Source organism: Heteronotia binoei, chromosome 3, assembly GCF_032191835.1.
Source record: "Heteronotia binoei isolate CCM8104 ecotype False Entrance Well chromosome 3, APGP_CSIRO_Hbin_v1, whole genome shotgun sequence".
NCBI classification, from domain to species: Eukaryota; Metazoa; Chordata; class Lepidosauria; order Squamata; family Gekkonidae; genus Heteronotia; species Heteronotia binoei.
Window position 1 is genome coordinate 54,152,425 of NC_083225.1, and position 15,502 is coordinate 54,167,926.

Genomic DNA, 15,502 nt, shown 5'->3' on the forward strand with positions numbered 1-15,502 from the left:
CACAAGACCCGTTTCCCACCCTGCTCTAAAGTGATGCGAGTTGCAAGCTGAAAGCAATCCTTGGTTGCGTGTACTTGGCCCGTGGACAGGCATTCACTTTAAAGCTGCTATTGTTCGCCTCGGTTACTCCTTCGACGCCCCAGGCAGAACAGTGGGGAGGGGCCTGTGATGTCCGGCTTCCCCAGCAGAAAGGTCGCCATGGGAGGTTGAGGGGCTCGGAGAGGTCTCCATTGGTGCGCCCCCCTTGGACTCGGTGCTATAACAGCGCCCGGGAGGCAGAGCTCGTCCTCCCGGCGCGCTGCGTGAGCGCTGGGCAGTCTCCTCCCTCCCTCTTTCCCTTCCCGCCTCCTTCGTTACCCAGAGGGCGGGGGAAGCTGCCTGAGAGGCAGCGCGGAAATGGAGCCGGAGGCCGCGGGAGCTCGAGCAGGGCCAGGCGGCGGCAACAGCTGAGGAGGAGGAGGAGGAAGCGGCCGAAAGGCGCAAAACAGCATGGTGGGGCCGCGCCTCCCGCCGCTGCCCTCCTGAGCCTCTTCCTCCTCACGCTGCACCGGCGACGCTGGAGGAGGCCGGCGCTGCATGGGGCGGACGCGGCGGCGGGTTGCTGAGCAACTCCGGCCTGGAGAAGAGGCTTCTCTGCGTCGCTTTCCCCCCTTTTGCAGAGCGAAGAGGGCCTTCCGTGCCGCCGCGCCCAGGGCCCCAGCGGGGATGTAAGCGGCGAGGAGGGGCGGATGCGCAGAGAGCAGTTTCGGCCCAGCGGAGGAGCTCCCCCACTGAAGGGGCTTGCTGCGTTGAACAGCTACCTCCAGGGCGCTTGTTTCGGAGTAAGTAGCTCAGTCCCCAAGCTCTATTTGCCTAAGCGGTATAAAGGGGAGGGGGCGGTAGAGGACGGCGTTATATAGCCAGGCTCTGTATTCCCCCGCCCCGCTGAAAACACTTTTGTTTCAAACTCCTTAAAGTATGGTAACATTACAGCAGGACGAAGCGCTTGGTATGTAGCAAAGAGCGTGCAGCCTGTATGTCAAGGATGACATGCGTGCGTTGAACAGGCACGCGTTTTGCTGCAAGGATCCCTCCAGCAGAGATGTCAGATGCGCTGGAACTGCGTGCAAAGGGATGTACGTCGGTAAAACTTCAGTGGGAGGTGGTTGTCAAACGTGTCTGTGATGGCTCAAGAAGGCAGTCTTGCAGGAAGGCTTTGCAGAAATCTCAACTGGGGTGCTGCAGTAGTGACAGGTGCAGTTTCTAGGAGTGCTAAGAAGATAATTCGCAATAAAAGTGCAAGTCTTAGAATATTATGGTGTAAATGTGTAGTGGTGCTATGGCTGCTGTGTGCCCTTCTGTTGCCTCCTTTGAAAAGGGGCAGCGAAAAGGATTTACTGTAAATCATTTACATATGAAGTTTGAGTTGGATTTTATTTTAAAAGGAAGTTGTGCAAAGCAAGAATAGAAAACAAGTCTCCCCCTCCTTAGTGCTAGATCTTGAGATACTCCAGTCAAATTGATTGACAATGAGTTCAGAACTGGCCAAAGGAAATATTTTACATACTGTGTAATTATCCGGTAGGATTTATTTCTACAAGATATGGCAATGGCTGCTAGCCAAATCATTTTTGAAGGCGTTAAGCAAATTAATAGAGGAAAGATCTATCATTGGTAATTACCCATAGCAGCTAACTGAAAAATCCTTGTTAAGGAGCAATATATGAGTGCTAAATTATGAGGGGGGGGGGACAGACAACAATGGGGGGGCTCTGTTGCCACTGTCCACTGCTTATGAACTGTGGGTGCACTGGTTTAGACTAAAGGTCCTCAACCTTTTTGAGTCTGTGGGCACCTTTGGAATTTTTACAGAGGGTGGGGCGTGCAACTGTAAAATGCCATGGGAGGTGGAGCCATACACCCCCTCAGGAAGTCCAAGTGCAGAGGAGGAGAAGGATAATTTTAGCTTATGCTGAGATAGTGTGACTGGCCCAAAGTCATCCAAAGAAGAAGTTGGATTTATACCCTGCCCTTCACTTGGCGTCTCAGAATGGTTTACAATCTCCTTTCCCTTCTCCCAACAACAGACACCCTGTGAGGTAGGTGGGGCTGAGAGAGCTCTCCAAGAACTGGTCTTGAGAGGAACAGCTCTGAGAGAGTAGACTGACCAAAGGTCATACCAGCACGTGCAGGTGGAAGAGTGGGAAATCAAACCCGGTTCTCCCAGATTAGAGTCTGCGCATTTAACCCCTACACCAGTCTGGCCCTCTCTCATAGCAGAGTGGGGGATTTGTACCTTGCTCTCCCAAATCCTAGTCTGACACTCTAACCACTACACTACGTTCACTCTGCACTGGCTAACCAGATGTTGTGTGAGCAAGTGCCCTACTCACTTTCTGAAACATTTGGTGGGCACTAGGTAAGATGTTGGCAGGTGCTATGGCTCCCATGGGCAACACATCAAGGACCCCGATTTAGACTGACCTTGGCCTGGTCCAGCAAGACAGTTCTTTGCTGTTTCAACATATAAATTGTTTTCTTTGTTGGAATGTTTTCACTGTAGAAATGCTTCTCACCCAAGGCCATGTGAAGTGTGGGCATATCCACAACTGGATCCCCAGCACATCTTTCTGTCATCACTTCAGAAGGCCTCCATTCAGATTTGGACTGACTATGACGTAGGACAGTTTAAATGTTTTCTTGGCCTCAGAAGTCCTGAATTGAGATTTGCATTGTTGGGAAGGATCACGAAGGTACCATGATCCCAGTCAGAACTGGATTCAGCAAAACATGCTGGAAATTCATTCACAGCATTATCTGGCCCTCAGTAGATGGCATTTAAGGAAGTTGTTAAGCCTTCATTCATTTACTGATTTTTAAAATAGGAATGGTGATATTAGAGCAAGCTTTGTGAACCTGTGGGCACCTTTTGAATGCTGCGAAGTGATGGTGAGCACCACTTCAAATGGCTTCCACAAAGATTGAACCAAACTTAAAATGGCTTCTGCAGGAAGTAGAAACAAGCAAAAAGAATGGCTGCCTCAGGAGGTGGAACCAGACACAGTACCTTCCTGTTCACTTTGCAAAAAAAAGTAGCAGAATAAAAAGAAATTAAGGAAAACTCAAGGAGGGAGAGTGAGGGAGCAAAAGATTGGGGAATAAAAAGAAACAAAAGAACACCTTAGGGGAGGGAAGGGACAATAAAAAGAAGGAAAGTCTGAAGAGGAAATGGAACATAAAGCCCAGCTGCTTACCAATCCTTCTGATCCTCCAGTGGCTACAGCTGTAGAAAAACCCTTCATTAGAAAGAAGGCAGCCAATAACAAGCCTTGCCTTACAATGAACTGCCCTTCCCATGTTCTGAATAGTCCACTGGGTATCAGTAGATGTACTAGAAGGCATCATGTTGAAGAACCCTCCACTAGACTGGGAGACTCAGGTTCGCATCTCCACCCTGCCACAAAAACTTGCTGGATGACATTGGGCTAATTATTCAGCCTCAACCTAACCTACCATCCTCAACCTACCTGTTGTGAGATAAAATGGAGAGGAGGAGGGTGATGTCAGCCACTTTGGTTCCCCTGAGGAGAAAAGAGGGCGGGGTATAAATGAAGTAAGTAATAATAATGGTGTGCTCTTGAAAGGGTTTGGAGGCTACATAAAATGGAGCCTGTATAGACAATGTATTGAACCATGGAGTCTGAATTTAGTTTCCTGTTTAACCAAACAAATTTCTAAAATGCCCTCAAGGAACTAACTGTTATTGGTAATTAAAATGGAAGAAAAAAAAACTGCCCACAAAAGCTGAATCAGCCCAACACACGAATGAATGCTAAGAACTGAGATTTCATTATGGGGAATTTTTGTTTACAAGAATACATGTAAGTGCCTCTGTCTTTTTGTGGCCACCTAGGGGCCTAATCTGTGGAATCTTGCTGTTCCTTTGCAAACTAAATGAAGAAATTTCTCCTGTCAAACCATAGGTAGGTGCATACCAAGGTTTTATTGGAATGAAGCAAAAATTAAAAATATTCACCCTGACAACTGTGGAGGGTTTCAGAATGAAACAATCAGTGGCGGTGGACTTTCTCACTGTTTGCTTGCTTGTATCTGTGTTTTAATGCTAAAAAATCTTGCTGGTTATGATACTATTTCATTTATATCCTTCGAGAGAGCTCAAGAGTCTGGAAAAAGGCAGACTAATAAACATTTTTAGTAGATACATTTAACCCTGTAAAATGGGCTAGGCAGAGAGGGAATGAGAGTGTGCCAGCAAGCCAGTTTAAGGGTGAAGTAGGGATTTGGACTGGCATCTCCCCAGTTGTAGCGTGACACTCTAGCCCTTTCTCCCTTCATTCAGCATATTGCACAGATCTCCATTAAATGTGGTTTCCATGCAGCAATAAGCAAAATGAAAAGCTGGTACCTGCGGTTTGGATAGATCCATGGTAAAATTGGAATTGTTCAGTCGGATATATGCATGACTCCCATTTTGTCACAGTAAATCTTGGACAAGGTGGAAGGAAGACGAAGCTCTAAATCAGCAAATAACTTTATTACCAAATAAAGCCAGATTAATCTAATCAAATTAATCCTAATGCCAGATACCCAATTTAAGGGTGATACTAAATTACGGGTATTGTTAATCCATGTTATGTTCTTCCCACCTGGCTAGTCTGGAGCAAACGAGAAAAGATAGTTGATGGAGTGCCCAAAATGAGGACAAGAAGGTATGGAAGACTAGGATAGATAAGGAGAAAAGAATCCCTAACCAGGACTCAGTGAACAAGGGCTGGCTGTAGTAGTATAAACTGGTCTGTAGCAGGAAATAGAAGACCTAAGAGAAGGGAACTGGGAAGAAAGATGTGAAAGGTTGAATTTGGGAAGGAAAGAAGAATAGAAAAGAAGAAATTATACTTTGCCTACCTTGAAGAATAAGGATCTCATGTTATCATGTTTGTGGTGATGGGGTGATGGCTATGGATGGGAACAGTCTACAAAAGATGGAAGCCTTGGGGGGCGCCTCTCATACACCTGAATTTATTTTAGTGTCAATGGCAAGAGTTGCTATTTGCTTAACACTGGGATCTCTTCTGGGATTGGACCAGAACTTTGGAATGTGACTGTTATTAATGGCTTTTTGTTTGGCTCCTGATAGATGTAGTTCTGGATCTGGGACCTTATTGGTATGTATATATACAAACTGGGCTGTGATAGAGCAATAATGTTGCCATCTATGCAAAGATGGGTACTAGAATACGCATAAGAAATACACTTAGGGTAGATGTTAAGACTGATGGATATGATTCTATGTTCAAGATCACCAAATGGTCCTTCCTTAGTTGATTAATTGTATTATCCTGGAATTGCATTTGCAAAGGAAATTTCAGTGTTTTTGATGTTGTAGAACTTGTCATACTTTATGACCAGGAAAGCTTGAGGAACTCTGAAGTTTCCAAAGGATTTTTGCATTTCTGCTGTACCTGGGATGAAAGGCTGTTTCCATGTAGGAATGGAATAATCAGTTCCTTCCTTTGATCAGTAGAACTTTTTTTGATCAGAAAAAAGATGCATTTTCTCTCACTCCTGGAGTACTATGGAGTTCCTGGGATAGTTTATTCAAACACTGCTGATAGGTCAGGAGATTTTTGGAGAATATTTGTACAATGCCCTAAGTAAGTCAAAGGGTCTTTTTGGGGTGCATGCATTATTAGTAATGGGGGGCTAGGGGCTATGTAATGCTATCCCTCCTACCCAGTTGTTAACTTTCCACCCTCTTTGTACTCCTGCCAAGTGCCTTGATTTCCCCTCCTCATTTCAGCCACCTGGTCAGTGTTGATTGTCCAGCCTTTTCTTTTGCTACTTTCTCATGCTCTTGCTTTTATCTTGAGATATTATGCAACCAATACGTTATCTTTTTTCACAACAGATTGTGTGAACAGATTTCAACATTTTTAATGTTTTTTTAAAAAAACTTTTAATATTTTCCTGCAAGGAGAAGGTGCTGATGAGTTACGCCAGTTTGGTGTAGTGGTTAAGTGTGTGGACTCTTATCTGGGAGAACAGGGTTGATTCTCCACTTCTCCACTTGCACCTGCTGGAATGGCCTTGGGTCAGCCATAGCTGTGGCATAGGTTGTCCTTGAAAGGGCAGCTGCTGTAAGAGCCCACTCTAGCCCCACCCACCTCACAGGGTGTCTGTTTTGGGGAAGGAAGGTAAAGGAGATTGTGAGCCGCTCTGAGACTCTTCGGAGTGGAGGGCGGGATATAAATCCAATATCATCATCATCTTCTTCTACAACCAAGTAATGGTAAACCCATCCACAGGATTCCAGGCAAGAGATGAGCAAAGGTGGTTTGCAATTGCCTTCTGCATAGCAACTCCAGCCTTCCATTGTAGTCTGCCATCCAAGCATGGCTGATCCTGCTTAGGCTCTTAAGCTCTGTCAAGTCCAGGCTAAAATGGGTTATTTAAGCTGCTGTGAACCTGGGGCTTACTTCATGTAGAAACATATATTGTAGCCCTGGGAGCCTACTGTTTTCAGGGTTTTTTTAAAAAAATCTGTACAGTGGGGCTTCCCAGTGCTATTAGCTGTATGATTATACTAGCAAATACAGTGTGCATTTCACAAACACATTTCATTCCTGGCTGTCACGGGAAATACTTTCCAAAATCCTTGCTGTCCCCAGCATGCATCTTATTGTGTTGACCCCTGGAAAACTACAATATGTAGTTAGGCCCTCAGCTTGTTCTGTATTCAAACTCTTGCCACTCTTATAAGATGAACTTATTGTCAGCATTTCAAGGATGAAAGGCAAAATGTCCAGTTTTTAGGCTTTGCTTGTATCAGAATGTAGTGGGCTGCGTGTGTGTGTCTAAACTTCAGATTCTCATCTGTATTTTAATTATTTTCTCATATATATATATATATATATATATATATATATATATATATAAATGAGTAGAGACTTACCTGCAGTAGAGAGAAGATTCTTTCAGGTACAATCCCGTGCTGCTCCGGAAGTGTGTTTGAAAGATGGTAAAGGTTTCTTTCATATAAACATTGCCAGGAATTAAGAGTAGCATTTACATAAGAAGTTATGTCATGACCCTGCTTACTAAGTTACTTATATTGTTTGTCAGTTCTGGTTCTTCCCTCCCCCCCCCCCCCACATTGCCAGTTTGCCATTTACCAGAGCCCCCCCCCCCTCTCCTTCAGTAGTGGCTCCTATTTTGGAAACAGGCTTCCTGAGGAGGGCACTGTCTTTTGAAGTTTTTACGAAGTGTTGTAAGGTTGTTTTATTTGTTTTAATGGAGTTTGAGCAGCAGGCATTTTCTTAGGGAGATAGTTTTAAAAAAAAACATTCAGAATTGTAGGCCACCTTGAACTTCAAGGAAAGGTAGGATATACATATAGAGGCTTAGAGTTTCTGCTGATGTGTATCTCTCTCCTCCCACCCAAATTCCTTGTAACCTGTACTTGCACAGAATATGCCATTCGTGCCTCACATGTGCTGGGTGAAATCATGTGACCTCTGTGTACTGTGCTCATCTAGGTGTTGCCAGGAAGAGCAGGCAAAAGAGACCAAGCATGGCAACAGCTTTCTGTCACGTATAACATCTGACTAGACCCATAGTTTCTTCACATCCCTGTTCCAGGCAAAGTGTGGGATTGTGCTGTGGAGAAACTAAGCATGAACTGGTGGGCACATGCCAAATAGAGAGACATTTGGCTGGACATAAGTACAGGGGCTGGAAAGTCTCAGAAATGATGTATTATATATTTATGTCTTGATGCTTTCAGAATCCTGTACAAGCCCAGGGGAAGAAGTGTTGCTGGATCCTGTAATTGGAAAGAGGAGATTGTTCAAAGTGAAATCGATGATGCAGTGTATTTTCTAGGCTTAACAAAGAAGCACAACACATTACATGACATTCTGGTGATATTACTCATGGTCATCTTACCTTCTAGAGCAGGTCTATTGACTACAGAATGGTGTAGAATATAAATCATGTTCAAGGCCAGAAATTTAATGAAAGACCACTAGTTTTCTCTGTTTCTCCTTTCTCCTGGTAGGGAGAGTCTAACAGTAGCTTCACCATTTTTACAACGTTTTCTGAAACAAGCCTATAAAATGTGGGTGGCATCTGGAGACTTCAGTGGTCCATGTATCTTCAGTAGTCTCTTCTGCATTTTGTTTTGTAGTTTTGTACAATATACATGCAGCCAGTGGTCATTTTGTGGAAAAATGGGTGGTGAAGCTCATCCAGGGGTTGTTATGCAGCTGCACCTACTATTCAATGGGCAAGGTGGGAAGGAGGAGGGGGACCCCTCAGAAAGGTTCAGGAGCTGTGCTCCTGCTGAATCCAAGGCCTGCATGCAGCATACCCTTTTACTATTTAAATAATGGAACTGTCCTAACCTTGAACTTGGGATGGTTGAGAGCAATGAATTGCTTTGAAAGTTGGGTAAAATTCTGAAATGACTAAAATCCATGCTTATGTGTTTTATTGGAGGGATATTTAACAAAGTTTCTGTGAATAGTTTGTTTTATTAGAATTCAGGTAAGGAGGGACAGAGCAGGCTGTTTTGTTTTATCTAAGACTGGCTAGAAGATTTCAGAAGTGTGAAGAGAATTCAAGTTTACGTTTTTGTGGTGCTTTTCTTATTCATGCCTTTCCAAATACGTGCAAATGTGATTGTCAGAGGAGTGCACAAAAGTGTTGCTGCATGTTGAAGTTGCTGATTTGTAACCACTTGCATTTTTATGTTACTAGTAATAAGGCCTGTTGTGGGGTGAAAATACAACGGGCTCTAGAAAATGCCCCCCCTTGTTGTCTTTCCACCCACCCAAGTGAAGGCATTCACTCTCCCCCCCCCCACCTCCAGGGGAGCTGATGTCTACCATCTGGAAAGCAGTTCTGAGTGATCTCCAGCCCTCACCTGGAGATTAGCAGCAGTAGTTCCCTGGGAGGAAATGGTTGATAGCATCACGGCACCCAGAGGGTGCTGCCAGGCCTATTGTAGCCAACCTCCAGTTGGAGCCTGAGATCACAACTGAACTACATACAACACATCTCTCTCCCCATCCTGGAGAAGATCACTGCTTTGGAGGGTGGGCTGTATGCCATTCTTTTCCCTTGAGGCTTCTCCCTTTGCTGACCAACAGCCTGCATTGCCTAACATCAGCCTTTGGATAGCACTTTCCAGGGGCCAGGAAACACTCCCAGCAGGGCCAGGCCTCTCTGGTTATTTCTGTGGCCTTTGGAAGCTGCGTGTGCTGAGAGGCCTTATGTGAGGCTGCAGTAGCTCTGCAGCCCTTTCTGAGGCCAGTTGACAAAGAGGACACAGAGAAGAGTTGGAGATGTGGCTGTCTTTGAGGGAAGACTGCTGGCAGTTTATTCAAAGTTCCTGGACCTGAGTAGGCAGGGAAGGGAAGTCAGCTAATAGGAGGCCAGAGACACTGACTGACATGTGATGGGCCAATAGTTTGTTCTGAAACTATTCGCCAATGGCCAACAGGGGTGGCCAAACTGTGACTTGGGAGCCTCATGGGACTCTTTCACACACATTGGGTGAGTCTTGAAGCCCCCATAACCCTGTTGACCAATTTGGAGAAGGCATTTGTCTCTTTAAATCACTTTGCCAAGCAAAGTCAGCTGGCAGCTTGGAAAATGCATTTAAAGTTTCTTTCCACCTCTCCCTCCCACATCTTTTTGATCTTTTACATCAGAGCCTGCCTTCCTTCCTTCCTTCCTGCCTTCCTCCCTCCCTCAAACATCTGACATTTATTCTATGTGGCTCCTATGTTAAGCAAGTTTGGCCATCCCTGCTGTAGAACACTTCAGCCTTCCAGGACACTCAATGGGTGACCTCATGGTAGCTGTTTTATTGCAAAGGAATTTCAGAAACAAACAGGAATGAGAGATTGCTGAATTACAACACTTAAAACAGTGGAACCCCCAGGACTCAACAGAAATATTGGCTTCTTACCTCACTGCATATGCCAAGTTATTCAGTTCTCACTTATACCCAAATCAAATTTTGTTGGTCTTAAAGGTGCCACTGGACTCAAGCAATCCAGCAGGGCAGTGGGGGCTTTAACAGCCACACAGTATGCATAAAAGAGCCACATGTGGTTCTTAAGTTGCAGTTTGGCCACCCGTTTTAGAGTGCTTGAAAAGAAAGTCATTATGTCAGAAAGTGACATCTAGCCATCTTGATATATATATGTATTGTACTGTAGCACCTTCAATTTATAGTGGTTTTAATGTATTTATTTAATTGTGTTTTAACTGTATTTTATTGTATTAATTGTATTTATTGTAATCATGGTACACACCATGTCCTGTGAGCCGCCCTGAGCCTGCCTCGGCGGGGAGGGCGGGATATAAATAAAAGTTTATTATTATTATTATTATTATTATTATTATTATTATTATTATTATTATTATTATTATTATTATCCTCGATTTGGCCACGATGATAAGAGAATTGTTACTATAGATAACATCGTTAGATGTTTGAGCATTAGGTAGGTGATGTGTGCTGTGGCTTACTGATCTTATTGTCCGTATGGCAAAAACACTTGCACAGACATTCTGACATTACAAAAATACACACTTTTTCTGACTAGCAAGTTTATAGCTGTTTGCTACTAGCATGGTTTTTCTTCTTTCTTTTTGTGTAAAGATGGCAAGTCAGTCAGTTCTGAACTAAACTACATTATGCTGAAAAATTGTAAGGTCGTATTTAAAAATATTCTGATGACTAAAAGTATGGTTTACTGAGAATTTCTCTTGGGGAGCTCTGTTGAAATGTCTGAGTGAGAATTGCTGTGTAAGGCCTTCGCAGCTCCCTCTCATGTCAGTAGTGGGTGTTCTGGAAAAATTCTTTGGGGAATTGATGCCTTCCTTACTCTGTGTTCTTCTGGTTAGATATACATCTTTTTTATTATACCCATGCAGTGGGGGCTTAGACTGTAGTACCTCTGTTGAAAATAATGCTTACATAGTTATTCCTGTGGTGGTGTTCTCAAAAAGACGTTATGTGAATAATGGATTAAAATGTATGAATCATGAAACTGATTTGACTAACATTAAATCCTCCAGCCAGCTGAACAATGGGAAATCATGCAGAGATAAAGGGAAGAAAAGAGATATTAGGACCAGCGAGACCAGCCGGGATGGTGGCTCAATGGTAGAGCATCTGCTTGGTAAGCAGAAGGTCCCAGGTTCAAATCCTGGCATCTCCAAAAAAGGGTCCAGGCATATAGGTGTGAAAAACCTCAGCTTGAGACCCCGGAGAGCCACTGCCAGTCTGAGTAGACAATACTGACTTTGATGGACCAAGGGTCTGATTCATTATAAGGCAGCTTCATATGTTCAGCAATTTTGGTCTTGCCAAAAAGAAAAGGTGGAACTATGTGGGGTAAGAATAAATTTTGTGTCCAGTGGCACCTTTAAGCTCAAAAAAAGGTTATTCAGGGTTTGAGCCTTCGTGTGCAGGCACACTCCTCAGATACATTGAAAATGGAAGTTATCTGAGGAAAATTTGTTCTACTGCTTCAGACGAACATGACTGCCTACCTGGATCTGTGTGGGGTAAGGTGATTGTTATCATGACAGTCTTACAGCTTGTAGATATACCGGGGGTTTATTATTTTATTTTTGCTTTTTAAGTGAAAACACTTTGAAGTGCTTTTTAAAGTAGTTATTTATCTCCTGTCTGACAATTACATAGCCAGAGAAAACAATTGTTTCTTTTGCTGCACAAAAGAGAATGTCTGTATGTCTGTTGTACATTTCAAAAGATACAAAAGCTAACCCAAAAGTATTTTGAGCATTTGTTTTTATATTTATATGTGTAAGATGGGTCATATCTTACACATACACATATGGAAAATATTTTCTAGTATTTACTTGCTTAAAGGAAGAGGTAATTGCAAAACAAATACCAGCAGCCTATTACAGCATTTTTTGAATAATTAAATGCATAGTGTTAATATCAGTCTCAGTCACTGTAACTGGTGCTGATGAATAACTGATTAATAACTGCCACCAGCTGTTGTATCTGGTTAATATTATTTATTTTTGTGGGCAGACCAATGGAGCAAACAGATTAAGCCAGAAAGAAAATCTGAAAAGATGCTTCTTCTAGTGATGATCTAGTTCTCATCTATTGAAAGTGCCAGTTGCGGGTTGTAAAAGATGCCCTATCTGAAATCATGAGCACTATAGCCTAAAGCTAATCAAATGTATCACTTTCTAAATATTTAACGTAATAATTTAAGAAAAATTTAGTGTTCCTTCTGAAATTCTATAACGACTATGTATAGATCATGGCAATTAGTATATTGCTTCTATTTCAGAAAATATCTAAATGGAACATTTTGGTTGAAAGCAGTGATTTAAATTGTCTTGTTTTCTTGGAGATTTTAAACCACTCCCCCCTCTTTTTTTTTTTAGGTTCGGCAATATTCTCAGGCCCATTTAATATTTTGACCAATTTATTTTAATACATAAATTTATATAGGTGGTATGTCTCCATTCTCTGCCTTATTCAGAGCAGGTACATGGTACAGCTCTTGCTGGATTTCACCAAGCTTCACTGCTAGATCACATGTCAGAGGTTAGGTTAGAATCCTGCTGTTTGGGACTGCATTTGTGCATTGGAGAGTGTTGAAATATCTGCAGTGGCAAAGGCTGCAGCATCACAGAAGCTGTTCCCACATTATTGTTAATATTGTTGAGCTCTGAAATGTCATAAATTGTGTTTATTGATTTAGCATTTCTAAAGTGAGAGATTTCTCATTGACAACTTCAGGGCCTAGAGTCTGACTAAACCCTTGCAAGTACAACTGTCCTTCATCTACCACTCTGTTTGCTGTGGGGAGAATAGTGATGAGGAAAAATGGATGAGTGGCAGGAAAATCCTGCATTAACTGTACAGCAGGCACAGGAGGGAGGGAGCAGATGGGCAGCGTTACCATGTCCATAATGCCTTGTTAGCCTAAAGGAGCAGTGAATCCTGCATGGTAATTACCAGTTCACACAAAAGAAAGAGTTATCTGGTGGCAAACATACATAGATAATTGCTAGGGACCAATATATTTTCTTTGCTGTGCTACTGATAAAGTGAAGTTGTGACTTTTTAAACACACTACTTTGTTCTGAACTGTTTGACTGAGGAAAAAAATATCTGTAGTCTCGGTTTCCAGTGATGTTGATTTACTTTGTGATCATCACTTCTGCAAATATATTCTGTGAAATCCAGCCCTAGATGACAAACAATCAGAAAGCACCAGATATCTCCCTTATTCAATTAAAACAATGTGCTAAATTACACACATGAAAAATACACAAAACACTAGTAATGTATATAGCAAAAAGTCAAAATGTTGTAACATACACACTGTTACCAATTAATACAATGGTAGAAAATACATAAACCAAACCACCAAGCTCCCATAAAATTCCAGGCGTCCTGTACATTGTTTTCATTGAATTAGGGAGATATCTGGTGTTTTCTGGTTGCTTTGTCTTTCTCCCCATCTCTGTTTTTTTATTATCCTAGATCAGGGTTTCCCAAACTTTTCTTTCCTGTGGCTTGGTTATTTTTACATTTCTCCTTCGTGGCCCACTAAAATTTGGGGGTGGAGCCAGGAAACTTTGGGGGTGGAGCCGAGAGACAGGAATTACGTCATTACCTATGGTGTCAAGGGCCAAGTGATATCACTTTTGGGGCACTGAACCAAAACTCCACCTTTTTCTGTGATGTCACTTCCAGAATGTCCACCAGTGGGGCCAGGGCACTAGAAGCCCTCCCACTGTTACTTCCCCCCCTCCCAGCACCAAGAATACAGACAGAGCATCACTTGCAAGGAAAGAAAGGAAGAAGGGGGGAGGAAGAAAAAAAAAGCCTTCCTCACCATCAGATGATCTCAGCCAGCAACAAATCTGCCCAGGGGTCATTTGGTTAAAAAAAAAAAGCTACTGGAATGCCCACTCCCCTCCCAGCTGGAAAAAACACACACACCTTTCTTTGTCGCCCAGGCCTCCTGGGGAAATCTCCCCAAAAGAACATACTGCAAGGCACAGGAAAGCTCATACCTTGAAGAACACTTCCTGGGTCTAAAGTGCCAGTGGACACCAGCTTTTCTCTCAAACACTGGGAGGGGGGGAGAAGGAAGGAGAGGCAGCCCAGCTCTTCTCTGCACAACACAGAGATGGGGCAAGGAAGGAAGCCAAACAGAGCTCAGACTTTGCAGCCTGTGTCAGTCTTCAAGGCTAGCTTTTATTTGCACAACAGAGATGGGGGAAGGAAGGAAGCCAAATGGAGCGCAGGCTTTGCAGCCTGTGTCAGTCTTCAAGGCTAGCTTTTCTCTGCACAACAAAGAGATGTGGGAAAGAAGGAAGCAGAGGTCATGCTTTGCTGGGGCGGGGCTAGCTTTGGCTTTTCTAGTGACCCGGTAGTGAGGCTTCTGTGACCCGGTACAGGGTCACAACCCTGCAAATGGGAAACAGCCCCACCCACTTCACAGGGTATCCGTTTTGGGGAGGAAGATAAAGGATATTGTGAACAGCTCTGAGACTCTGAAATTCGGAGTGGAGGGCAGGATATAAATTCAGTGTTGTCTTCCTCCTCCTTCTGACTACATTGTAATATATAATGAAATAATTATAAAACTCACAGCCTGGTTGCTAACAGGCCACGGACCAGTACTGGTCCATGGCCTGGGCGTTGGGGACTCCTGGCATAGTTCACTTACTAATTTCCCCCATGTCACCTTCCCTATACTATATCCTCTTTCCTATTGGAGCCCCCATATCCTCTCCCCTCCTCCTGCTTCCTCTCTTTCAGATTTCCCAACCAACCTTTCTTTTATCACCCCCCCAAGCCTTCATTTACTTCATGTAAACCTTATCTTTGTCCCAAATGGAGATCCAGAGCAGCTTTTCTTCATTTTATCCTCACAACAACCTTATGAGGCTGATTAGGCTGAGCGAAAGAGCTATTGGCTCAAGGTCACCCAGCAAACTTCCATGGCAAAGTGAGGGTTTGAACCCGGGTCTCTTCCAATTCCTAGTCTGACACTCTTAACAATTATACCACACTAATTCTCCACTTTCTCATTTCCTGTTAGCCTCTCCCTGGAAAATATCTAGTCAAGTTGCAAAAGACATGTGGTAGCAATGTTACCCGAATGGCCCACATGGTGTGTCCATTGACTATAGGAGCATCCCCCCTGATGTCTCAGGTATCTTTCTACTCAACAGGTGTTAAGTTAGAGGGGAAATAGGATGCTTGTCAAACTAGTTCGGATTGGAGCCAAAAATTTTAAACCTTATTGGTAGATCAGGGAAATTATGGTTAGGCAGGAAAGTATGGTCTCAAGAAAGCAGGCTATGGGAGTGGCTATGTTCTTTTTATGGAGTTTATAGCTCAGACTTGCACGGCTTACACTGGCAGAATAACAAACTGAGTCATATTATCTCTGTGAGGACTGAATTCTGAAGCAAG

General features: G+C 43.4%; 1 protein-coding gene across 2 annotated transcripts in view; it reads left to right on the plus strand.

Annotated features, from left to right (window-relative positions):
• The first annotated feature begins 217 nt into the window (after positions 1-217).
• The window catches only part of CHST10 (carbohydrate sulfotransferase 10), a 34,927-nt gene continuing 19,642 nt past the window's right edge, over positions 218-15,502 (plus strand). The window contains exon 1 of one of the 2 annotated variants that reach the window (XM_060233822.1): positions 218-821. In XM_060233822.1, the coding sequence (XP_060089805.1) occupies positions 729-821 (93 nt within the window). In that variant the 5' untranslated portion in view covers positions 218-728. Of the gene's footprint in view, positions 822-1,015; positions 1,120-15,502 lie in introns of those variants that run through there. The other variant, XM_060233823.1, reaches the window with a different exon arrangement.